The sequence below is a fragment of the Ceratotherium simum genome, chromosome 6, assembly GCF_057802395.1.
Source record: "Ceratotherium simum simum isolate JZ-2026a chromosome 6, ASM5780239v1, whole genome shotgun sequence".
In the NCBI taxonomy this organism is placed as follows: Eukaryota; Metazoa; Chordata; class Mammalia; order Perissodactyla; family Rhinocerotidae; genus Ceratotherium; species Ceratotherium simum.
Genome location: NC_141905.1, coordinates 28,563,152 through 28,590,124, shown reverse-complemented (window position 1 = coordinate 28,590,124; position 26,973 = coordinate 28,563,152). Strand labels below are relative to the sequence as shown.

The 26,973-nt window shown below is 36.2% G+C and overlaps 1 protein-coding gene across 3 annotated transcripts in view; it reads right to left on the bottom strand.

The window, feature by feature from the left end:
• P4HA1 (prolyl 4-hydroxylase subunit alpha 1) overlaps positions 1–25,415 on the bottom strand; it is an 86,960-nt gene extending 61,545 nt beyond the window's left edge. For all 3 annotated transcript variants that reach the window (XM_004426988.3, XM_004426987.3, XM_014784876.2), the window contains exons 1-4: positions 25,275–25,415; positions 3,542–3,649; positions 2,077–2,173; positions 995–1,146 (exon numbers count right to left, since the gene is read on the bottom strand). In XM_004426988.3, coding sequence (XP_004427045.1) covers positions 995–1,146; positions 2,077–2,173; positions 3,542–3,617 — 325 coding nt within the window. In that variant the 5' untranslated portion in view covers positions 3,618–3,649; positions 25,275–25,415. The remainder of the gene's footprint in view (positions 1–994; positions 1,147–2,076; positions 2,174–3,541; positions 3,650–25,274) is intronic.
• Between the last annotated feature and the right edge of the window lie 1,558 nt (positions 25,416–26,973).

Genomic DNA, 26,973 nt, shown 5'->3' with positions numbered 1-26,973 from the left:
AAATAAATAAATAAATGTGCATGTGTGTATATGTATGTATATACACACACATCACTTTAAAAATGTTCTCATGTTGTTACATAGCCAAGCAAATAATCACGGGTATTTCTCGCTCATCATGAAGAAGTACTCACAAGTGCCTGCTTTAATTTATCTTTTCAAGGTTTCCTGTCCTATGCATAACAGTTTACTTTACTGCTCACAAACACTTGTAAGCACCCATGGAGTATTTCATCTACATAGCTAGCTTAGTTCTCTCCTTCTCTTGCTTTTTTTTTTTTTTTTTTCTTTTTTTGCCACTTACAGTTATTCAGCAAATATTTGAGCCTCTACTGCATACTAAGCATAATTCCTTTACTTCCTTAAACTCTAGATTTAGTTTTCTGTGTCTGCTACTAAAATATCTAAAACACCCCAATACTCCAACTACAATTTTATTGTTTCAATTAGAAAGACATTCATTATTACCATTTGGAGCCTCAGTTTTTAAATTTATTATCTACATTAAGTAAAACATCCTAAGCTTCAACATACAGTGTAGAACACAGCTAACACTTTTCCCTACAGTACCACTCCCAATACCTTAAAAATTGATTAGAAAATAAAGATTTACCCATAAATTTTTAAAATCTGAAGGTAATCCTAAAATGAAAATGATTACTCTCAGAAATGAAGCTATATGCCAAATAACTGATCCCCTTTCTCGAATTTCAAAGCAAAAAGCACCAGTGTTAGTCACCAATAGCAGAAATTACTTTTTTTTTTACAATACAGTTTTATTTTTATTTGTTTCCAGTTTTTATTCATCTTTTTATATCAAGGAATTCAGGATCTAGACTAAATTAACTTTAGTCAAACCAAACACATCCCCCTTCAGTTACAACACTGAACACTTGATGTTCTAGGAACTGAATTTATCACTACTTTTGGCATTTCTACAGGAAGGAGCAATATTGCCTTATTTTATTTTTTTATTTTGGCTCATCTGACTTACCATCTGACATATCCTTAAGGACCAGATTCTCCAACTCACTCCACTCAGTGTTCAGACGTTTCACTAACTTGAATGCATTTACAGGGTGCCCAACAAATCCTTCTGGATCTTTTGTTGCTGTGCTGGTTAGCCGATCTAACTTCTCTGCCCATCTATACATGTAAGATATATAAATAGAGTATACATACACTTAACATGGAAAAAACACAATTTAGTGAAGCACTCACAAAAAAAGACTTGATTAGAGGTTTCTGAGTTAAAACTATATCTAAAAATTCTTTTTAAAGTAAAATTATAAAAGTTTTTAAAAAAGCAAGATCCTCTTATAGATAAAATTTAGCTTGGCAGAATCAAAATATAACTATAAGACTTTTTGTTTTAGTTTTGTTTTTCGAAATGGTTACAGTAAATGGAACCTATCTTACTAAAAATTGTGACTGGATCTCTCTAGTAAGAGTTTAAAAATTCATTTCCCCCAGGTCCGTAAGGCCAAATAATTGATTATTATAAAGTACAAATTAGCCCAATCCAAATTCAGTTACATGTTCATTTAAATCAAACTTACACCAAAATTTTACATTCAGTACCCAGAAACTAGATTTTAAACCAAAAAAACCCGAATACTTAACTACTCATTAAACAAAAGATAGGAATTCTCAGGTCAGGTTAATCACAAACCTGAATTAATTAAAAATAAATTAGCATTTGAGGAAAAACTATATCAGTTAAATAATACTAACCATACTTATCACTGTAATCTCTAGGATGGAACCATAGGAGTGAAAGATAAACGGAATTGAAAAATTGCTCCAGAAGGAGGTTAGAGGAGGATATAAGATATTAGCAACCATTTTCAAAAATTGTCAGTCAACAACCCATACCATTTATATTCTTATCTCAATTCATGTTCATCCATGTGAACTCTTGGCCCAGGACTCTTGTTTTCTGTGCTCCTATTTTAACCATTTCAGCTGGCTTTTTAAGACTGACAGATAGCTTTCACTTCCCCTCAAAGCATGTTTCAGCTCTAGAAAGAAAACATCCAGGTGGGGTCAGAGGCATAAGTCAAACACTTTGCTTACTTTTTTATTTGTTCTAATTTGTCCTCTTCTGCCTTAATATAGTCTTTCAGGGAAGTCACCAGATCTTTCTCAGTATAGATCAAATCAGTCATCTGACCTAGAGAAGAAGAGAAGGTTATCAAATACCCATATTTGTCCACACAAGTATTTTAGAATAATTTAAGAATGATCAAGAATGCTTCATTCTATGACAGGATTTAACTGGCATGAACCAGTTTTGTTGACAAGAGCATCTTTTATTTATTTATTTTTTTTTACCAGATAAATAAAAATAAAGCCCAAAACTAGTCTAATCGTGTTCCAATTCTAATTTTTCAAGCTACTTAATTTTGCAAGCTTGGACTGTATTGGCAAATTGTCTTTACATCTAAAAATTTATTTTTAAATTACAAAACACTACTACTTTCCAAGGATCAATGTTTCTTCTTCCCCTGCTTCCCCCTCACCTTTTTTTGTTTTTGAGACTAACTAGAATTAAATTTTTATTCAATACAAAAAGTATACTTCACAACCGAAATTCAAATAATCCACACTTAGTTATTTATAATGGAATGAGAGGACTCATCATTTTACAGCCCGAAACCAGGTGTCATAAATACAATATTTGTGTTTTAGTTAGCTCTACAACCACACGGGGTAAAACTGGTCAATAGGATGAAGAAAAACATCTCATCTTAGACAGATGAAGCATGCATATAGAAAAATATAAAAGATACAAATCAAACCATGAGGAATATTTCTGGGGGAAAGAGGACATGCAGATGTTCTATGTACTTCTGTTTTTTTCCCCTTTAACCAACATGCTGTTTTTGTGATACTTTTAAAGATTTTTTAAAAATTATGATGTAGGGGGGTCGGCCCCGTGGCTTAGCAGTTAAGTGCGTGCACTCCGCTGCTGGCGGCCCGGGTTGGGATCCTGGGCGCGCACTGACGCACCGTTGTCTGGCCATGCTCAGGCCGCGTCCCACGTACAGCAACTAGAAGGATGTGCAGCTATGACATACAACTATCTACTGGGGCTTTAGGGGAAAAATAAATAAATAAAATTTTTAAAAAAATTATGATGTAGGGAAAAATAACTTGTGTTCACAGCAGATTCTTAAACGGAAAAAGCAGGTTATGAAATAATGTGCAGTATATTATTTGTGTATCTGTACATTAAAAAAGACTAACTATATGCATTAAATTATTTGCTGGTGGGACCCATTAACAGAGAATTTTCTTTGGTATGCTTTTCTAAATTTTCATAAGTTTCTAACCTGAAAATGTATTGCTTTTGTAATCAGAAAAAATTTAAAGAAAAACAAAATTGAATTTTAAAAAGAGACTTTTAGAGGGGCAGGGACTAAAGCAATGCTTCAGTCTCTGGGAATATACTGTATTTGTTTCTATTGTTTAAAAACACTGAAAAATGGAAAATTTTAAATGCAAAAACAATACAAACCAAAAAATTGTTAAGACTTACCAATTGACGTAAAAAAGCCTGGATGGGCCAAAGACTGGGGAAGTAGAATCGCTACAATTAAAATACACCAGATCATGATGGAAGACTTAATTTTACAGGTTCACACACCTACAAGAGAAATGTGGCCATTACCAAAAAAAGAAAAAAAAAAAAAGAAAGGGTAGGAAAGTTCCTAATCTATTTTTCTTATGACCAAAATCTAAGTCAGACCCCAAGGTGGCTCATGGAACTGTTAATTCTTGTAAACTGATTTAATAATTTAATAAGAGCTACTCTCTTATTTTTCATATAATTAGAGTACTAATAATATTTCATGTTAAAGAAAAATATACACGTTTGTTATCACCTGATAATTTATTGCTTAAAAGTTCAACCTGAGTTTTTCTCCTTAGTTACTACTATAATTAGAGTAACTGGATGGTAGTACCTCTTTCAGATATCCTGAAAAATAAATTTTCTGTGATCTAGATCTAAACAATGAATTTCCCATAAAAATATACCACTTTATTAAACTGACAATTTAAATATTATCAAAATATATTCTAAAATGTTAGAATATGTGTAAAACGGAAAAAAACGTTTCAAAGTTTTCTGATTAATCTTTTAAATTCCTAACTTGTTCCATCTTTTCTCTACATGGCTTTAAATTTTAAAATAAGTTCAATTAAACGTTGTAGATTTGGGGGTGATGAAAATGTTCTAAAATTGACTGTGGTGACTGATGGTTCAAGAATTCTAGGAAGGTACTATAAACCACTGAATCATGAACATTAAATGGGTGAATTGTATGCCATATGAATTATATCTCAATAAAGCTGTTATTTTTAAAAAGTTGTACAGAGTCCAAAAAGAATAAACAATCCAGTCGATTTAAGCTAGTAATTTCTCTCAAAAGACGCAGTGTTGCGTTTTTCCTCTTATCTACTGTGTTCTATGTAAAAAATCCTTAGCTTAGTACATAGCTGTGGCATTTTTCTTAAAACCTGGCAGCAAAGCCCTTCTCTGTCTTTTTTCTTTGTCTCCCGTAGCGTTGTCTTTTTCAGAATGGATTCTTCATAGCGGTTGTAGATATCAACTAACAAGCAGAAAGATTTTACGCTGCTTTCCCATATGCCCTGGAGCACTCTTCTCTTCTTCCTTCTCCACCACATACATGGACTTGAAGCCTTTCTTACCACCTTACAGGAGAATAAGTTACCACTACAGTACTATTTGCCCCAGTAACACGCTCCCATTGGTTACTCTGATTTTCACCCTATTCATTCCTCTTTGTGCAGACACCTCTGACTCTTCCCAAGTGACTTCACCTAATCAACAGGTTCAAGTCCACATTGGAAAGCTCCCCATTCTGCAGAAAAATAACCCCACTTTCCCCTAACTTGAATCTCGATAAAAATAGATCATCACAGAAACTGACATCCTGGAAGTACTCCTAAGTCTCCTCCCTCAAGTTTGCCGCAAACTTCCAGATACTTCCAGAACCACACAGCAGTGAAATACACTGCTCTCTTGGCTGCTTTACAGTAACTCTTTGGGAAGGCTTCTAGAATGTAGCAGATGCAGACACTTCCTCTCCTGGGCTCCTGCCAAAGCACAAGGCTTTTTTAAAATCCTGGGCTGTCCGAATAGTCTAGAATCTTCTCACTGTTTAAGCAGATTTCTGCCATAATTTTCTTCATGAATAAATGTTATTTCCAGAAAATAAAAATGCTTTTGCTGTACTAACAGAAGGCTAATCAGAAATGTTGTCTAAATGTTTAACTCTGATAGAAAGTTTAGATTTGTCAGATAAGAGGTTATTATCATTTTTTCATTGCTAAAACATATTGTCACTAAAGTTTCTTTGTCATCTTTCATTGTCCTTAAACCTCACAATGAATCAAGAGAACCATTAGCATACAGAAATTACTAAAAGGAAGCTTGAAGATTGCATTTTAAGAATGATAGAGCTTATATGAAAATTCAAAGCATTAATCACATGAAGAACAAATATACATTTACCTTATATCATGCTGCAAAATAAATTCTAGATGGATTAAAGAGATACAATCAACAACAAAAATAACAGAAAAGTTATTGAATCTCTGAAAGGAGAAAAGAATTTCTGAACTTAAAAATGATAAAACAGGGGCCAGCCCGGAGACGTAGTGGTTAAGTTCCCATGCTCCGCTTTGGCAGCCCAGGGTTCGCAGGTTTGAATCCCAGCGCGTACAGACGCACCACTCATCAAGCCATGCTGCAGTGGCATCCCACATAAAAACAGAGGAAGATGGGCACAGATGTTAGCTCAGAGCCAGTCTTCCTCAGCAAAAAGAGGAAGACTGGCAACAGATGTTAGCTCAGGGCTAATCTTCCTCACCAAAACAATAAATAAATAAAAAATAAAACAACCTATCAAAAGTCAGAAGAATTTAAATACACAAAATAATTTAGGTTTATATATGCTAAAAAAAAGTTATAAACTACAAACTAGGAAACTAAAGAAAATAGAGCTCATTTAAGGAACTCATATAAATCAATTTAAAAAACCACTAAGATGTTAATAGATAAGTAGATTAAGAGTGCAGAAAGTCACAAAAGAAGAAACTATCAATAGTTAACTAAAAAAAAAGCTCATTTATTAGTAATCAAGGACACAAAAAATTGAAATAAGATAGCCATTTTTTGCCCATCAAATGAACAATTAAACAAATTAACAATTAAAAATATCTAATGATGGTGCTATATATCAAGAAACTTAAAATGAACATATCCTTTAAGTTGTGAATTTAAATGAAAAACAAGATTTAAAAATTAACATCGACTCTCATTCATTGCTGGGGGAATGCAAAATGGTACAGCCACTTTGGAAGACAGTTTGGCAGTTTTTTAAAAAATTAAACATACTCTTACCATAAGATCCAGCAATCGTGCTCCTTGGCATTTACCCAAAGGAGCTGAAAACTTATGTCCACACAAGAACCTGCGCATGAATATTTATAGCAGCTTTACGCATAACTGCCAAAACTTCGAAGCAACCAAAATGTCCTTCAGTAGGTGAATGGATAAATAAACTATGGTACATCCAGACAATAGAATATTATTCAATGCTAAAAACAAATGAGCTATCAAGCCATGAAAAGACATGAAGGAACGTTAAATGCCTATTACTAAGTGAAAGAAGCCAATCTGAAAAAGCTAGCTATATACTGTATGATTCCAACTATATGACATTCTGGAAAAGGCAAAACTATAAAGACGGTAAAAAGATCAGTGGTTGGTTGGGGCGGGGGTGAATAGGTGAAGCACAGAGGAATTTTAGGGCAGTGAAAATACTGTGTATGATATCATAATGATGAATACGTCATTATACATTTGTCCAAACACACAGAATATACAACACTGAGAGTAGAATATACAACACCAAGAGTGAACGAGTAACATAAGCTATGGACTTGACGATGTGTCAATGCAGATTCATCAGCTCTAACAAATGTACCACCCTGGTGGGGATGTTGAGGCTATGCATGTGTGTGGAGCAGGGACTATATGGGAAATCTCTGTACTGTGTGAACCTAAAACTGCTCTAAAAACATAAAGTCTTAAAAAAAATACATTAACATCATACAACACTGATGGAATCTGTATTGGATGAGATTAAGTTTCCACTACTTTGACAGAAAGTTATAAATAAATATGGAGCATAACAAAGAAAAAATTAACATCATAATATGATCATAGCTATGCAAGAAAATACACAGAGGCTATTCACCAAAATGTAGTTGTCTCTGGACAGTAGAACATCAGGTGATTTTTTTCTATTTCTCTATATTTTCCAGATGTCCTAGTGTAAATATAATTTTATAGTGACAAAAAATTAACTCTATACAAAATAATAAACCTAAAACATCAACTTCCATATTATGGCACCCCTAAGCCTTTAATGAAGTGGTTAACTACTCTCTAACACAAAAAAGTAGCTAACAAATAACTATACACATTTGAGCATGTTCCATTTTCTAACTCTATAAGCCTCCAGATTTCTCCCTCTGCTTCAAAGATAGTTTTAAGCTTATTTGAAAACAACCCAGATATCCAGTCGTGAACTACATTGTCAGAGTAGCACACTTTTCTATTCTCCTTCCTCCCAGAGATATACATATGACGCAGGCTAAGCCCTCATTCCCATGAACACAACGGTTAAGTGGTGGGCTTGTGAAATGGTAAAAAGCAGCTCTTTCTGAAATTGCTCAGTTCAGAGGATGTGAATTTGGAGCTGCCTATGACCATCTTTCTCACTCGTTAAGGATACAGAGGAACCCAATCTATAAAGAGGACAAAGTCATATAAGATAAGCAGTTCCAAGCTCCATGGCCCTGATTCTTCCAATTTTTTTTTTAATCTATTCATTCATTCATTTATTTGAATCTGTGAGCTACCTCAATAATCTTCCAACCCAGCTAAGGGAGCCCATAAATTCCGTTTTTCTTAAGCTAGTTCAAGTTGGACTTCTGTCACTTGCAAAAGAAAGTTCAGATCCATACAGCATTACCCCAAACTACCATGCTAACCTAAGCTAGCTAATAAAAATGAAGATAGCCCTGTACAGTAGTGGTTCTCAAAGTTTATCTATATGAGAATCACCTAAAAGTCTGAGGTACCTAGATAATTTAAGCAAGTTCTCAGATGATGCTGATGCTGCTGGTCTGGGGATCAGACTTTGAGAACCACTGGATATAAACATCGTTTGAAATCACACAAAAGGTGCTCTCTGCCTTTAAAATAGATTTTACTTCAACTTATTCTTTGAAAAATATCATTGAACTTCTAATTACTCTAGGGAATGGTTCCTCTAATCTGCTTTAATACTATGTTTCATCCACATTCTTTCAGAAACCTTAAGTAACATGTTAACAGGCAAGCCTATCTTTACCCATCACAGGTTTTAAAAACATAATGGTTTCCCTATGATGTCTCACTTCCATTTATTTGCACCTTCATTCAGTTAGCAGCTTACAAAGCAAATCATTATAAGCATCTAAGAGTCAAGCATCCCAAAAGACATTAGAGTTTTATCAAAAATAGTAAGACATAAATGTCTCCTGTTCTAAATTCTCCAACAAGCTTGAAACAGAATTTAAATGGGTTAAAGTGGATGCAATCTCCTTTAAAAGAAAGGTAAATCTCAGCTCCCTGAGAAGACTTGACTCAATTAAAAGAAAGAGAAGGGAGGAAGGAGGAAAGAGAAGAAAGCCAAATAAGAGTCAAAGATACAAAGAAATTTATACTGGAATAAAATGTAGTGCTAGAACAGTAATTTTACTGATAATATTTTGGTTCTTGGTTGGATGGCAGGTTCATGAGTGTTTATTATCTAATTTTTATAATATACATGTATATTACATATAATGTTTGATATGCATATTATATTTTTAAAACTAAGGAAAAAGTAGTATGGAAGAAATCTTCCTGGGAAACATATTCTCAGGTAGGCCTGGATAAAAATAAATTGCAAAGTGTACTATTTATCCAAAACTTTCCTGCAGTCCTTTTTCCAGGAAAGTCCAGTCCCACACACTCACAGGTCAATCAAACCTGGGAACAGATTTTAAAACAGTTCTACTACATTGTAAATATTTAAACCTTTGAGTTACAATTCATTGAATTGTATATATGTTATTCAATGAATTACTAGAACAGGGCGTCTAGCAAATAATTCTGTTAGCCTCTTGGTCTAACATTTTTCTTCCAAGAAAAAAATTGAGACATTTAAAAAAGTTTGTCTTTCCCAGACAAATAATTCAAAAATTAATAAGGCAGACTAAAGAATGCTTGATATTCTAAACTTTCTGACATCAAAAATTTTCCACAGGCCTCCTCCTAACAGTCTCTCCACACCTTCCACAACTGTTCAAAACCTTGTTTTAGAGGTCTCCAGCTTTAAGTTTATTTTTCCTCATACAAATCCCATATTCAACTGTTGGTCTTCCTGACATCTGTGTTACACTTTAGTCTTTTTGACAGTTTTTATGGTCAATGCAAAAGACCAAGACAAATTCAGGCTTCTAATTCAGGCCATTACAATGTAGTATAATCAAGACTTGGCATGTCTCTTCCATATAAGCAGGATGGATTTTCCAAGACAACTAAATGTGATTACTAATAGAACTAGTTATATTTCTGTTCTTCCCTATAATCCCTCTGCAAATTGCCATTTGTTTTAACTTAACTCCATGAATTCCAGTCACACTTCTGCTCCCCAAGAGAGTGAGCTACATCTCTAACACTTGCAATCTGATGGACACTTGCTTTAATGGTATGACAAACTTTTCTATCAAAAACTCAGAAATCATGCTAGCCTCTTTTCCATAGCTTTCTGTACCTGAGCAGCGAACCCTCTGTCATTGGTATAATTCCAACTGAACAGCATTTCAAGATTCGGTTGGAAAGAAGCTCTAAATCAAGATATTGCCCTTAACTCAAAGCGCTACACAGGCTATCTTTTGGAGGTTCTTCCAAAGTTCAAAGTCTTCGCTGTCAGAAAGAACCTGAAGATAAGATCACTTCAAAAACATACACCTCTTGTTTGCGGCTATTTGGCACCTCTACCACCCCTACTCTCTTTCTTCTGGAAAGTGCCCCCCTCTACCTTTAATTCATCCCCATACTTTCAGCAGTCATGTTATATAGCATGATACTTCTCCATAATCAAGTGGCTATTCAAAGTTCTTTCCTGGAAATCTCGAAAATGAAACCGAGAAAGAAATGGTAGGCACTCTTTGAATGCCCGAACTATAGAAACAAAACTCAGGAGAACCAAGTTTTGACATACAGGTCAAAAAGCAAATGAAGCTTATCTAGAAGATTAAAAAATGAAGCAGATATGCAGAGAAGATGACATACAAGAGAGAGAAGAAAACATTCTGATGTTCCAGCTATTCGTCAAGTCTAATCATACTCCTGAACTCAGTTGTTAAGACAACTCCCTGTCCCCACAATACTTAAATAAATTCTACTATGCGCTAGTATGAGTTGAGTTTCTGTTTAACCCAGAGTCCTAATTAATATAGTTTCTCTCATCAATCCTCTAGTTAATATGTTTATAGGCAAAATAAGTTAAATAATTCTCATGTATTTATCCCTCTCTATTCCCTACCACCAAAAAGCAATATTTTTCAATGATATTTTAAATTTTTTTGCTCAATTGTTACAGATCCAATAAGTGCTACTTCTATATCAGAGATACAGAGTTTAAGAATAAATGTGATTTTAATCCACTTTTAAAAAGAATTAAATTGGAATTTGGATTCATAATTGAAGTTAAACTCAATGTTTCAAGTTCCTGCTTCAACTAGTAAAGCCAAGTTCCCCTAAACCAGAAACATTTTACAAAAAAATGTAAGCTGATGAAGGTTTGAGAAAGATTCTTATTATTGTTAAAATGGTGCCATTCATCACTGACTTTTACTGTATATTTTAAACTATAATATACCTCTCAAGTATTTCAAACACTTTAGTTAGAAATGCATATATTTCCCAATGAAGGAAAAAAGGTCAAGATTCTTGTTCCCAAGATAGAGAATATAAAAAATTTACTGTAAGTGATATTTAGAGCCCCCCAAATTAGTTAGATTCATCAATAATGTCCACCTTTATTTGGTGGTCCCTTTAACAGGAAGCAGAATAAGCAAAAAGGTAAAGTATCAAAATATGAGACCAAATTTGACTGCCAAGAGTAATAAAAAAAACAGCAGTAATTTAGATGAAAGTGCCTAGGATGATACCTAGCACATCACATAGAAGACACCTAAGAAATGTTACTTTTAGATGTGGGGCAAGAATTCAAGAATAGCTGGATTTGTTGACAAGGGTGCCCCAAGGGACAGGGAAAAAGAAAAGACTTGGAGAATGGTGGGAAACCCAGCCAACCTCAACCCTGAGCTAAGACAGTGAGAAGGAGAAAGTAACCCAATCTACTAGCAGAGGAATTGGAGTGGGAGAAGAGAATGGACAGAGGCAATGGCAGGGAAGAAGGAAAAGAAGTAAAAATTAAATTATACATGCTTTCTTTGTTGCTCACAAATGCTAGTATTTCCAAATATTAACGTAGTATATATATTTCCCATTTTAAGAAAGAATTTGCAGTATCTTCTCTTGGTTGTATAAACTGGTTATATTAATGAAACTGTATATTTCAAAGAACGAATATCAATAAATATTGGTTAGAGTATTTAAAAACACAGCAATAATATAAAAAACAGCAATCCTTTAGAGATTTCAACTCTTAAAACTAGGTTTGTTTTCTAATTTGGAGAGTGCTAAATATATATGTGAGGAGGTTTTAAAGCCTAATTTCTAAGTTTAAAGAACATTTGGATATATACATAAAAACTTTAAAACTTTATACAGTAATTTAAAAAACTCTAAAAAATGTTTATTGTCTGAAAGGTGGGATCACAGTCAGCTTTCTTCACTCAACTTCTGCGTTTTCTTTAATATATTTTTAATACATATTTTTACGTATTCTAAAGTATTTTTAATAGAAAATTTCTATTTTTATGAATAAACAAATAAGTGAGCTAAAAATCAAAGTCAAAGTAGCACTAAAGTGAACAGAGAAATTCAAACCATGGACCGAGTTAGCAAAATCCAAATGATCAACTCCACAGCTTTACTAGCTGGCATAATAATACCAACAATCCCTTTTGCTCCAAAACAAATTTCATCTATTTTTGATTAACATGAGAAGTCCTGATAAGACAACTGTAGCATCTTCACCACCCAAAGGATACAAATGAAAAGTAAAATTTTGTACAATATACATTTTAGATTTTTTAAGCTTAAATAAGGACTATTAGGTGAAAGGCAAACTATTCCAAAAGCAGAATTTTCAGTGAAACTTCACTAAAGACTGATGTTTTTTTTTTTTTTTTTTGGTGAGGAAGATTGGCTCTGAACTAACATCTCTTGTCAATCTTCCTCAGCAAAAAGAGGAACACCGGTGCCCATCTTCCTTCATTTTTTATGTGGGACACCGCCACAGCATGGTTTGATGAGTGATGCATAGGTCCAGGCCAAGGATCCAAACCTTCGAACCCCGGCCGCCAAAGTGGAGCGCTTAACCACTACACCACCAGGCCAACCCCTAAAGACTGAATTTTTTTTTTTAATTTTATTTATTTATTTATTTTTCCCCCAAAGCCCCAGTAGATAGTTGTATGTCATAGCTGCACGTCCTTCTAGTTGCTGTATGTGGGACGTGGCCTCGGCATGGCCGGAGAAGCGGTGCGTCAGTGCACGCCCGCGGTTCCAAACCCTGGCCGCCAGCAGCAGAGTGTGCGCACTTAACCGCTAAGCCATGGGGCCAGCCCCTAAAGACTGAATTTTTAAAGCAACTTATCCTACTTGAAAAACAAACATTTGGAAAAAATGGCATTCCCTTTAAAAAAGGATCTTTTTATACAAACAATAACCAATGACAGGAAGCAATAAAAAATGATCTCCTTTGCAATAGCAACCAATACGTTAATTACCTGGGAATAAACTTAAGAAAACTTTAAATTGACCCTAAAATTAACTTAAAATGGGTCAAAGACTATTTTGAAGTTTAAAACTATAATTCTCTTAGGAAAAAAATAGGTGTAAATCTTCATAACCTTGATTAGGCAATTAGACATAACACCTAGGCAACAGTTTCTTAGATATAACACTTAAAGCACAAGAAGCCAAAGAAAAAATTAGATAAATTGGATTTCCTCAAAATTTTAAAGTTTTGTTCTTCAAGAAAGTGAAAAGACAACCCACAGAATGGGGGAAAAAATTACAGATCATCTCTCTAATAAAGGTTTAGGACCTAGAAGATATACAGAACTCTTAGAACTCAACAATAAAATAATACATATAATCCATTATTTAAATGGGAAAAGTATTTGAAGAGACATTTCTCCAAAGAAGATACACAAATGGCAAAGAAGTATATGAAAAAACACTCAACATCATTAGTTATTATGGAAGTACAAATCAATACCACAATGAGATACCACTTCACAGCCTCTGGAATAACTATAGTGAAAAAGACAGAAAATAAGAAATTGTTGACTAAAGATGTGGAGAAATTGGAACACTCATACATTGCTGATGGGAATGTAAAATGGTTTGCAAAACATTATGTAACAAAATGTAAACTGTTTGCAAAACAGTTTTTCAGTTCCAAAAAAAAGTTAAACATAGAGTTACCATATGACCCAACAATTCCACTCCTGGGTCTATACCCAAAAGAAATGAAAACACATGTCCACACAAATATTTGCACATGAATGTTCTTAGCAGCATTATTCATAATAGCTAAAAGGGTGGAAACAACCCATATGTCCATCAGTTGATGAATGGATAGACAAAATAATGGTACATCCATACAATGGAATGCTATTTGGCCATAAAAAGAAATGAAGTATTGATACATGCCACAACACAAATGAACCTTGAAAACATTATGCTACCTGAAAAAAAAAATCTACAGAGATAAAAAGTAGCTTAGTGGTTGCCTAGGGCTGGGGGAGTGGGAGGAGGACAGGAGTGATTGCTAACGGATCTAGGGGTTCTTTTTGGAATAATAAAAATTTCCTAAAATTGATTGTTATGACAGTTGCATAACTCTGCATATATTAAAAACCACTGAATTGTACACTTTAAAAGGTAAATTGTATGGTATGTGAATTACATCTCAACAAAGCTGTTTTAAAAAAATAGAAATCATAGCAACAACTAAACACATACACACCCAACTAGGCAACGCAAGTATTGTCAACTGTTTTGTTTCTGTTTTCTCTTTTTTGTGTGTGTGTGAGATCAGCCCTGTGCTAACATCCGCCAATCCTCTTCTTCTTCTTCTTTTTTTTTTTTTTTTTTTTGCTGAGGAAGACTGGCCCCAGGCCAACATCCGCGCCCATCCTTCTCCACCTTACATGGGATGCTGCCACAGCACGGCCTGCCAAGCAGTGCGTTGGTGCGCACCCGGGATCCAAACCGGCGAACCCCGGGCCACTGCAGCGGAGCACGTGCACTTAACCGCCTGCACCACCAGGCTGGCCCCGTTTTCTTTTTTAACAAACATTTTACTTTAGAATACATTTGTATTTACAAAACATTGTGAAGCTGTGATGTACAGAAAGTCCCCATACCCCCCTCAGTTTCCGTATTATTAATATCTTACATTAGTATGTGACATTTGTCACAGTTCATGAATTTATACTGATAAATTATTAACTAAAATACATAGTTTAGAATAATGTCCTTTTTCTATTCTAGTATCCTATCTAGGATACCATATTACATTTAGTCCTTATGTCTACTACCATGATAATTTTGACTCCTCCTCCAGCACATTAACTGTAAATTTCTCTTCACAATCAGATACAGAACCACTATACATATCCCAGTACATTATTTATTTGCCGAAACAATTGCATCAATCTAGCAAGGTGATTCCCTGAATTATTTTAGTAGCTATATACTTTCATCTTAGCTCTGTTTAGTTTTCATCTCTTGCTGCTATAATATTTATAAATGACGGGCCAGCCCTGTGGCTTAGCGGTTAAGTGCGCACGCTCCGCTGCTGGCACCCCGGGGTTCGGATCCCGGGCGCGCACCGACGCACCGCTTCTCCGGCCATGCTGGGGCCGCGTCCCACATGCAGCGGCTGGAGGGATGTGCAGCTGTGACATGCAACTATCTACTAGGGCTTTGGGGGGAAAAATAAATAAATAAATCTTAAAAAAAAAAAAACATTTTTATAAATGAACAATGTCTAGCACTATCATAACATACTTGCATTATCTTTACTAGAAGGTAAAACATTATACAAATGAACAAGTGTGTCTTGGGTGTTGGCATGAGGTAAAAATCATAAGTGAAAAAATCTTTATTATTATATGTATAAATCAGTAGATTGTTTTAGAAACTACAACATGTTTTATAAGAGAAGTTTCTGGAAAATAAGATTTGTTGATTAAAATTAAGGATTAAAATTTCAATTAGCTAGATTACTTTTGAGGAATTCTTCAGATTATTTGGTCCAAGTGATTGTCCTGCCTCCAATAATTAAGACTTTTTTTTTTTTTTTTTGAGGAAGATCAGCCCTGAGCTAACATCCATGCTAATCCTCCTCTTTTTGTTGAGGAAGACCGGCTCCGAGCTAACATCCACTGCCAATCCTCCTCCTTTTTTTTCTCCAAAGCCCCAGCAGATAGTTGTACGTCATAGTTGCACATCCTGCTAGTTGCTGCATGTGGGACGCTGCCTCACCATGGCCAGAGAAGCAGTGCGTCGGTGCACGCCCGGGATCCGAACCCGGGCCGCCAGTAGCGGAGCGAGCACACTTAACCACTAAGCCACGGGGCCAGCCCCAAGACTTTTTTTAATACAGCATTTTGCTTTTGTCAGGGACCAATCTCTCTTACTGAAAAAATTCAAGATAGCCCACTTTCTCTCAAATAATTCTATTATTTGTGTCTTAACTTGTCATCTTGGATTATTTATAATTGTTTTGTTCATGTGAATCGCAATGACTCTAATGAATGTGTAACATGTCATACCTAACTTGAGTGAACATCATCAGATTAGCAGTACATAATGTTGTTTGACAAACGTCATATTGTTCTGCTCTAAAATTCTGATGTATTGACTCAGCATATTTTAATAAAATTGAAGTGAAAAACAAACAAAAAAAAGAAATCAACATAAATTCTTGTTTCACTAAGCAAATACCTGGAAGTAGGAATGCTGGGTTGTATGGTAAGCGTGTCTTTACCTTTATGAAGAAATGCCAACGTTTTTCTAAAGTCACTATACATTTACATTACCATCAGCAGTGGATAAAGGCTCCAATTGCTCCATATTCTCATCAGCATTTGGTATTGTCATTTTTCTTTTTTTCCTCCATGTCTCTTAATTTCTTAATTTTCTCACTAGGTGTATAGTGGTATCTCATTATGGTTTTAATTTGCAAAGTCATAATTACTAATGATGTTTAATACCTTTTGGTGTGTTTATCTGCTGTCCATATATCTTCTTTGGTAAAGTTTCCACTTAAATCTTTTGCCAAATTTTAAATTAGGCTTTTGTTTACTTATTATCGAATTTTGTGAGTTCTTTATATATCCTGGATACAAGTCCTTTGTCGGATATGTGATAGGAGAATATTTACTCCCTGTGTGTGGCTTGTCTTTTCATTCTCATAACACTATATTTCAAACAGCAGAAGTTCTTAATTTTGATGAAGTCAAATTTATCAATTTATTTATGGATCATGCTTTTGGTATCACATCTAAGAAATCTCTGCCTGACCCAAGGTCAAAAAGATTTTGTTTTATATTTTCTTCAAGACATTTTATAGCTTTAGGTTTTATCTCCAGGTCTATGAACCATTTTGAACTAGTTTTTACATAGAATGTATTTTTTGCATTGAGGCTGTAATAAAGAAAAAGATTCTATTTTGATGTTTGTGTGCTAACTGCTTTGAAGCCCTACTTCCCTTCTCCTTTTGCCCCACATCTGGGTAAGTCAGTAAGAAAGCTAAGCCGTTCCCTCCCTTGGCATTGGTGAGAAATTAAAACCACGTAAATCCCACACATGGGAACTATCACACAGGTCCCTCCTTCTAGCCACAATAAAAAGTAAAATCAAGCACCCTGCCTCACTCTTGCTTCATTCTAAACCTAAGCCCTTGTCCTTGACGAATCCTTTTTCAGTTTACTGTGTGAGAAAACTTCATTTCGTATTTCATATCCATTGATGCCTCTGTGTCATTCATCCCAACATTTATATAAATTCCTGGGCAGGGGGGTGCACAATGTCTAATGGGGGATAGTAAGTGCCAAATAAAAGAGATTTTTTTTTTTATATGAATATCCAACTCTTCCAGACTATCCTTTCTCTACTGAATTGCCTTTATACCTTTGTCAAAAACTAATTGACCATTTTTGTGTGTCTGGATTCTCTACTTTGTTCCACTGATCTATACGCCTATCTTTTCTCCAATACCACACTGTCTTGAGTATTGCAGCTATATGGTATTGAAATCAGGTAGTGTGAGTTTTCCAACTTTCTTCTACTTTTCAAAATTGTTTTACCTTTTCTAGTTCCTTTGTCTTTCCATATCAATTTAGAATCAGTTGTCAGTTTCTTTTTTTTTTTTTTTTTTTTTTTTTTAAAGATTTTATTTATTTATTTTTTCCCCCAAAGCCCCAGTAGATAGTTGTATGTCATAGCTGCACATCCTTCTAGCTGCTGTACGTGGGACGCGGTCTCAGCATGGCCGGAGAAGCAGCACGTCGGTGCGAGCCCGGGATCCGAACCTGGGTCGCCAGCACTGGAGCGCGCTCACTTAACCACCAAGCCACGGGGCCGGCCCCAGTTGTCAGTTTCTATAAGAAATCCTGCTGGACTTGGACTGGAAATGCACTGAATCTATAGATCAGTTTAGGAAGAATGGTTATCTTAACAATATTGAGTCTTCCAATCCATGAATATGGTATATCTCTCCATTTATTTAGGCCTTCTTTGGTTTCTTTCATCATTGTTTTGTAATTTTCAGTATACAAATCTTGCACATATTTTGTAAAGTTAATACTTAAGTATTTCATTGGTTTTGGTGCTATTGAGATGGTACTTTTTATTTTATTTTTTTTTAAACAAAGCTATATTTTTCTTTTTTTATAGTTTTATTTTTTTTCCCCCCAAAGCCCCAGTAGATAGTTGTATGTCATAGCTGCACATCCTTCTAGTTGCTGTATGTGGGACGCAGCCTCAGCATGGCCAGAGAAGCGGTGCGTCGGTGCGCGCCTGGGATCCGAACCCGGGCCACCAGCAGCGGAGCGTGCGCACTTAACTGCTAAGCCACAGGGCCGGCCCGAGATGGTATTTTTAAATTATAATTTCTAATTGTTCATTGCTAGTATATAGAAATACGATTGTTGTAATATTGACCTCCTGTCCTTCAACCTTGCTGAATTCACTTATTAGATCAAGAGCTTTTTTGAACAATCTTTCACATTTTCTACACAGACACACCATCCGTGAGTAGAGACAGATCCTGCTCTTTGAAACACATTGTTAAAAGAATGAAGACAAGCCACAGACTGGGAAAAAATATTTCCCTATCACACATGATGTAGCTATTCTACTCCTATATATTTACACAAGAGAAAAGAAAGTGTATATCCCTCCAAAGACTGTACAGGAATGTTCATAGCAGCTTTATTTATAACAGTTAAAAGCTGGAAACAGGGGCCAGCCAGTGGCACAAGCAGTTAAGTGCGCACGCTCCACTGCGGCGTGCTGGGGTTCACCAGTTCGGATCCCGGGCGCACACCGACGCACCGCTTGGCAAGCCATGCTGTGGTGGTGTCCCATATAAAGTAGAGGAAGATGGGCATGGATGTTAGCCCAGGGCCAGTCTTCCTCAGCAAAAAAGAGGAGGATTGGCATTGGATGTTAGCTCAGGGCTGGTCTTCCTCACACACACACACAGACACACACACACACACACACACACACACACAAAGCTGGAAACAACTCAAATGCCCATCAACTGATAAACGGACCAAAAAAAAAATTGTGGTATAGCCATACAATGTAATACTACCCAGCATTAAAAAGGAATGAACACTTAACAACATGCATGAATTTCAAAATAATCATGCTGAGTGTAAGAAGCTAGACTAAAAAGAGTACATGCTATATGACTCCATTTATAGAAAACTCTAGAAAATACAAACTAATCTTAAGTGTAAGAGAAAGATCCACAGTTTCCTGGGGATGAGGATAGGGCACAAAGCAGAGGAGGGAGGGATTACTAAGAGTCACAAGAAAACTCTTGAAGGTGATGGATATGTTCCTTATCTTGATTGCATTGACAATTTCATGAGTATATACTTTTGTCAACTGTATGCTGTAAATATGTGCAGTTTATGATATATTATACCTCAATAAAGTTGTTAAAATATATCAATTACTTTAACTTATTAGTAATCACCCTTATTATGCCATGCATCGGTGTTTTATTTACTTATAAAACTCTAACACTTGGTAGCTATGATCACTGTTCACTGTTTTCAAAAAACATCATTATTTAAGATTTTTAAAATTCAAACATGGTAAATTGAGATCTAGTCTCAAAATATCTTTGAGGTTAAAAGATTGGTAAATTTGAGACCATGTAAATTTGAGAATGTCTTCATGCAACTTTTGAATATGAATAAAATCTTGCCTGGATTAAAAAAAAAAAAAGAGGGGAGGTTGCTGGAAAAAGGGGGTAAGAACAAAGGCCATACATACACAGCAAGTAATGCTTTGAGGTCCTAAATTCAACAACTAGGTTTTAGAAACACTAAAATAAACACTGTTGATCATTTTTTGAAGGAATTAAATACGCAAATTTAGTATAAGATTAAAGTGTAAAAGAAGTCTTGAGTCTACTTAAAACCAGTTAAATCAATATTTACTACTCTCAAATAAAATAAACATGTAAATTTATGTAACTGTCCTCCATTCTGTATGTTATTTCAAACAAGAAGTTATCACGACTCTTCCAGCACAGTGTTCAGTACATAATAACAGATGATTGATAAATACTTAATGATCACAATATAGAATCAAGGAGACTACACAGAAATTGAAATATAATGATGTATACCTGAAACTTATATAATGTTATAAACCACTGTTACCTCAATTTAAAAAAAAAAGAATCAAGGAGAACACTTTAATTTCTCTAAAACTAAACACTAGTCCAGACTTTGTATATAAATTTCCCTTCTTAACCAAAATTCTTTAAAAATTTCAGAAAACAATTCATGGTTGAAAAGCTTGAGAAATGATTAGGGCAATAGAGCTAGGTACTGAGGCGAAGAATCTTATAAAAATATACTTGGAAAAACAGACAGAAAATAGATTAAAATAGACATCTGAAAATTAGTGATTAATACTTTACAAGTTTCCATTTCTATTACTTACTCCCCAGAAATCTTACAAAAGCGTCTTTTCCCAAAATGTTAACAATATGCTTATAGAGTCCATTTCTGTTGTTGGTATAAATATGCACAATAGGACATACTGTTCTATTTGACGTTTCATATCAATGTTCAATGCCTTTTTATTTTATAGTTGTTGATTACTAATTCTTGGGTCTTACCGTAGTTCCAAAATAAAGTAACTATGATACCTGGAATGGAAAACATCTAGAGAAACTAACTTTTGTTGAACGCACTCTGCATAAATGAGGAACAAATTCCCATATGTACCTGTATTTCTTAAAGACCATTCCTAACACAAAGGAGGTTATATATACTTTTAATCTCTGACCACAATCCATTCAGGCTAGGGCCCATTAGTCCACAACAGAATACCTGGAACTGGCTTTAGCAGCCCTCTCCTCCTAATAGATGGATTATAGCTCTGAGGCCCAGATATACTTTACCTCAATGTCATCGCTCCCATGGCTCTCCTGCAAAAATTCCGTTTTTCTTTAACCTAGTCTCCCTCTTCCCTTTCTAGCCTTCCAATTCCGTCTTTTTCCTAATGCCAGATTCAAAGTTGTCAAGTTGAGGAAAAGATATACGAAATAAAACCACATATACTAGAAGAGGGAAAAATGAATTCATGGTTGCAGAGGAGGTGAATCTAGCTATGGGTTTCCATTCAGCACTTATTTAGATTTAACATCAAGTAAAATGTTAGTAACATATTTGCCTACCATATAACTTGCATGTCCTATTTCTCCTATGAAACATTTCTTATCACTCCTTTGATTCTCCCATAGTTTACTGGGCACATTACAAATGCTTTTAAAATTAAATTGAGTGAAATGACTAAGTTAATTACTACTAACCAGGAACCCTACATTATTTCACCTCTAGATGTTGAAAATATTTCTAATATCTTGGTAGTATGCTATTAAATTGATTTTTTTTTCCCTTCTATTACTTCAGAGTCAGTGTGACCAATAATCAGGGAAATAATATGAAGTAATATGAAATGTGAATCAGAGAACAGACAACCTGGGTCCAAGTCCTAGTTCTCCCACTTACTGTATTCTCGGGCAAATTACTTGACTTCTCTGAGCCTCAGTTTCTTCATCTGTAAAAGGGTGATGATATAAAACTACATCATAGCATTATTTTAAGGATCTAATTATATAATATATGAAACAACACTTTATAAATTATAAAGTGCTTTAGTTGTTATCAGGTAGATTAAAAAATCTTTTTAGAGCACAGTCCAATCCTCCCAGAAAATTCTTTGAGGGGGAAGAAAAAATTACTGATATAAGGTTTTATTGTCACATGTTTCTTTTCCTAAAAAAATGCAGATATAAAGAAAACGGGGTAAAGTTTACTGTAGCTATACAGGTGGATAAAATAAACCACTAAATTACAGCCTTCTCTCTTCACACTACTTATAATGGAGAAACAACTCAAATGCCCAACAAGAGAGAAAGGCTGAGTATATTAATTTGATATGTCATAATATTACTATTTAAATGAAAAAACGTAAATGACCAAAACATGGACACATTCATATGAAACACTAAGCAGGAAGAAGAAGAAATCCAAGTTCTCATTCCCTGATAACAACTATGCAAAAAGCATCAATCTCTAAACTATATTTTTTGCCAATAACCAACCAAATACACTAACAGTCACACTGATCATCCAAAGAAACATGAGGGAAAGGAATGTTTTTCATTATATCAAGTTCAAAAACTGCTGGAGTAACCTTAAAGAAGTCTTGAGTTTCATCAGTTTTTATTGAGGCACAATATATTTGGCTAGAGGAAAACTAATGAGAGGATAGCTTCAATTTATACAAATAAATTTCATCGAGAAGAAACACAAATAAAGCTTTAACTAGTTTCACAAATACACATACACACTTTATCTGGCTTGTCTCCTATATATTCATATTCATACATACACACACACACACACACACACCATTACGATTTGATTATAAGATTCAAGATCCCACCGTAAGAAGAGCAATAAAATTTAATGCCAAGGGCCTGTGCAATTTATTTCTGTTTATCTTCAAGCATTTTCCACTTTCAGAGTAGAACCAAAGATATGTTAAATTATATTGGGGGGGCAGGGATGGCCAATATGATGTCTCATTCACTAAACAATTTAGCAATTCAACAATTCTCCTACCAACCTATTAACCCCTGTAAAAACTTAGCAAAAGTTCATCAGGGTGATCTATACACTCAAGTCCAGTCAGACCTACAAAGCCCAGCTCAATTTTCAGAAATATTCAAGAAATACTGCCTCAAGATACCTAGATATCCTTAAAGATTAACTTCATATCTCATTTATTTTTTAGTTCTTATAACAGAATTTATAGATGCACTTATGAGGGGATCTGTAAGAGGCATATAAAATTCCAAACAGATCTGTGTACTTGCATTTTTTGACCCAGAGTCCACACCTCCTATCAAATTCTCAATAGATTTTATGACCTCAAAATAGGTTGAGAACTGCTACTATGTTATCTCACAGGGCACATTTTTCAAATCTAAGAGCAGTAATTATACCCTAGTTGATAATTAATTCCTAAATAAAATAAGGCATTCCTTCCACAGAAATGAAGGCTCACAAGCTTTATGGCTGCACCTCTGCAATAAAAGCAGGAATTTGAACTTAAGTGCCCTATGAAAAATACTTCTTGTCAAAATACAACCCACTCTGCAGTATTAGAAAAGGTTAACATCTCCTTACCAAAAAGCCAAGATTCACCTGCAACAACCTGGACTACCTAGGTGACATAAAACTTTCTTTTTTAAAGTCTTTTGCACTGTCTAAATTTTTCTGCAATAATTAAAAGCTGTATACATTTTTTAATCTGTTTTACTACCTTAGTTACTCTGACACAAAATGGGCAATATAATTACCTGCTTACCAAAGTCCTCACTTTCAGTACCTCAAAATAAAACTCATCAGCATTATCCATCTAAAAAGAGACAAAGTAGTCCTTTCCCTAGTTAGTCTATGTTAAATCTGTAAGAAGCATTTGCTCCGCTATCTAAAATACAGGCATAATGCTTCAAAACCAAACTGTCATGACTTCTAAAGGTAAGTGATAAAATCTATGCTTCCCACAGAAAGGAAAAGGTAAAATTTGAAGTTCATATTTAAGATTCTGAAATTACATTTCACAGGCTAAAAGCCAAAGTTAAAGAAAAATCACGGAATGTCTATTTAAATTTCAAATCAAGGCAAAGCATATTCAAGGTTGTTCACTTTCAGCTTCTTGAATATTTCCTGCTTAAGGTATCCATTTCTCCATAGAAACTTGATCGGAAAAATCCCTTTAAAATATTTTGTAAGTTAAATTTCAGCTTTCCTGCCATGCAGACTGAATATTTCATCTGATTATTTTAGGAAAAGACCAGCCTCATTCATAAGCTACGCCTAAACCTAAAAGGGGAAATACGTTTCTTCCCAAAACCTTTGGGGAAAAAATGAGCAAAAAGTTGATGAAAGAACAGTGCTGCCACGTCTTTTCCCCTCCCCCACTCACGTAGTGGCTATTTCATCCCCTCTGAGTGCATTCCAAGGGAAAGTCGAAGAGCCACAGCTCTCGGAGAAACCAGAAACAGTTAAGTTGACACTGGCAAGCCTCTTTGGCCTTTCAGATCAATTCCTAAAAGGAGATCTAGCTGCTCCTTCATCCCTTTCTTAAAGCAAACAGTGTAAAATTCCAAGAGTCTTCTCTACTCTATCCGGAATGCATAAGATGTTAGTGTCTAAAAACTGAATTGCATTTAATACGTTCGATTACTTAGGAGAAACAGTCTCATACTTATGGTACCATTCTTCCTGCCCCTTAAAACATACAGCTGGGGACCATTCATGTAATCCAACTCCAAGTTCTCACACAACCATGGAATTCGTTCTACTGATGTGGACTTTTAAAAGCAGCAAACCCCTGGTGAGAAAGAGGGGGTGGGGGAGAAGCTCATGTGCCTTTAAAGAACTTAGGTAGAAGAAGAGGGAAGGAAGAAGACTAGCTTCCCCTACGCCTGGGTGATCTGACAGCCGACTTCCTCAACCCGCAGCCCGAACCTCGCCGCCCGGGGCTACGTCTAGCTGCTCCAGCAGCACCGATGCGCCCAACAGATGAGTTAAGTCTGAACTTCTCCGGGTAGGTCGACTTCCCAGACCCACGACTCTTCGATAGGGCAAACATGCCTGGAGTGCTTCAGCTTCAGCTCTAAGCTTTAAAATCCGCTCTCCATTACCACATGCTAACTCTCTGCTGCTATAGAGACCAAAAACCCACGCCCCACCCCCGCGTTACCCTCAGCTTTGTAAGGAGGACCAGGTATGAGAGAAGCTCGGGAAAAGCAACAGGGTGATTCCTCCGCGGGAAGGAATATTCAAGAAAGTCCGAGTCCCCGGGGCGGGGACAGAGGCTGCAGCAGCGCTAATAGTCAGGGGCGCTGACCAGGGAAGAAGTGGGAAGGGGAGCACGGAAAAGGGCAGAAGGACCTCTGGGGCAGCCCAGGGTGGCGGGGCGCAGGGCGAGGGGCCGAGTCTCCAGAGAAGGTACTGAGGCTGCTGTGGTAAACTGGAGAACCCCCCACCCTCAAGCCATCCCACCAGAGGGGGCAGGGACCGGACCAACACAGCCGTCCGGGAAGGGCCACGGCTGCCCAAGGGCCTCAGCCTCAGTCCCCAAGATCGGGGGAGCATCTTACCTGCGAAGTGCGATGGGAGGGCGGCGCGCTCTTCAGTCCCCTGTCGCCTGCACACGGGCCGCCTAACTACTCCCTTCTCGCAGCCCTCTGGCGGCGCGACTGGGCAGCAGAGGGAGCCAATTAGCCCTTTTATAACCTCTAGGCCGCGACAGCAGCCCTCGCTACGTGAGCTCGATCACACCAGCGCCCCGGCGACTGCGCAGGCGCCCAGCCCCGGCCTCTCTCCCGCCCCCACCCGCGGCCCACATCCGTACTCCCTACCAGCCCAGCGAGTCTAAGGCCGAGGGGCGGGGCCGGCAGACGGGCCTGGGATGTAACGCGCCTGCGCAGGGCTTTAGCCGCGCCACCGTTACCGTGGTTACCTCGGGTTCGCCCCGCTCCTTTCATCAGCTGGTTTAGTGCCTTAATTTCAGGTTTAGCGACGAAGCCACCAACAATGAAATATCTTAAATATGAGAAGAGGAACACTGGAGCGTGGAAAATAAAGCAGAAAGGAAGCCTCGAGTGGGAATACAGTGCTTCCAGGCTTGGCATCTCAGCGGTCTTGGCCCTGAGGCTTTTTGCTTTACAAACCTCCCTCTGTCACCTCTACTGTCATTTTGTACGAATGTGGCTCTATCTCCTACCTTTATACTTTATCAGTAGATAATGGCCTGCGCACTCCGGGGACAGATTTTCTGGGTTCAATTCCCGGCTTAGTCCCGTAAGTAACGTTGGTCATTAACCTCTCTCTATCTCAATTTCCTCATCTGTAACATAGGAATGTCGGTAGGTACCTCATAGGATATTGTGAAAATTAAATGAGCTAATGTATGTAAAGCATTTAGCATATACCTAGCACACGGAAAGGACTTAATAAATATCAGACTGTGTTGTTGTAGCATATAAGGTACCCAATGTGTTTGGTCTTAGTCTAAGATTCACCTTAGTCATTATAATCTTAAAAAAAGAAAGCCTAACTATCAGGGAGCAGACAATGAAGGAGATACTTTTCCCATTGTCAGTGAAAGGGAAGAATGACTTCTCTAAGATTTGTTATTCATTAAAAATTGTTGTTTTCAAATTTTTCCGTGTATGCTAAAAAGCATAGCAAAAATTAACGTTTGACTCTTATGTGGGAGGTGAGGTTGATTACATAGATACAGAAATAGTCAGAGGGTTCTTTGGGACCCCTAGGCAACCGGAAAGTAGATATAGTGATGTCTAAAATCAGCAGTTCTCATGTGGTCAGAGGGTCCACAGGATCAAAATGATTTCATTCTAAGACTTTATTTGCCCTTTCAATCTAATGAAAGTACACTGGGGTTCTCCAGAGACTGCATGTCCTGTGATATTGCAACAGATTGAATGCAGAAGGAGATATGAGAATCTTCTATTAGGCTAGACATTAAAGAGATTTGCAGAAATGTAAAATAATACCACTCTTCTCACTAAATTCTTTTTGCTTTGGAAAATATAGTTATTTTTCATTAAAAATATGTTATGTTAACATGTAACAGACTTATTATTGTTTTTAAATGAATTAATAAACAAATTTTTTACATGTTTGTTTTAACTCCTAATACAGTAAATGTTGATAGATATGATCCACATAAAAGCTTTTTGGAGTCCTCCGTACTTTTTAGGAGTGTGAAATGGTCATGAGACCAGAGTTTGAGAACCACTAGCCTAAATAAATAGCAGGGAGCCCTTTGACACA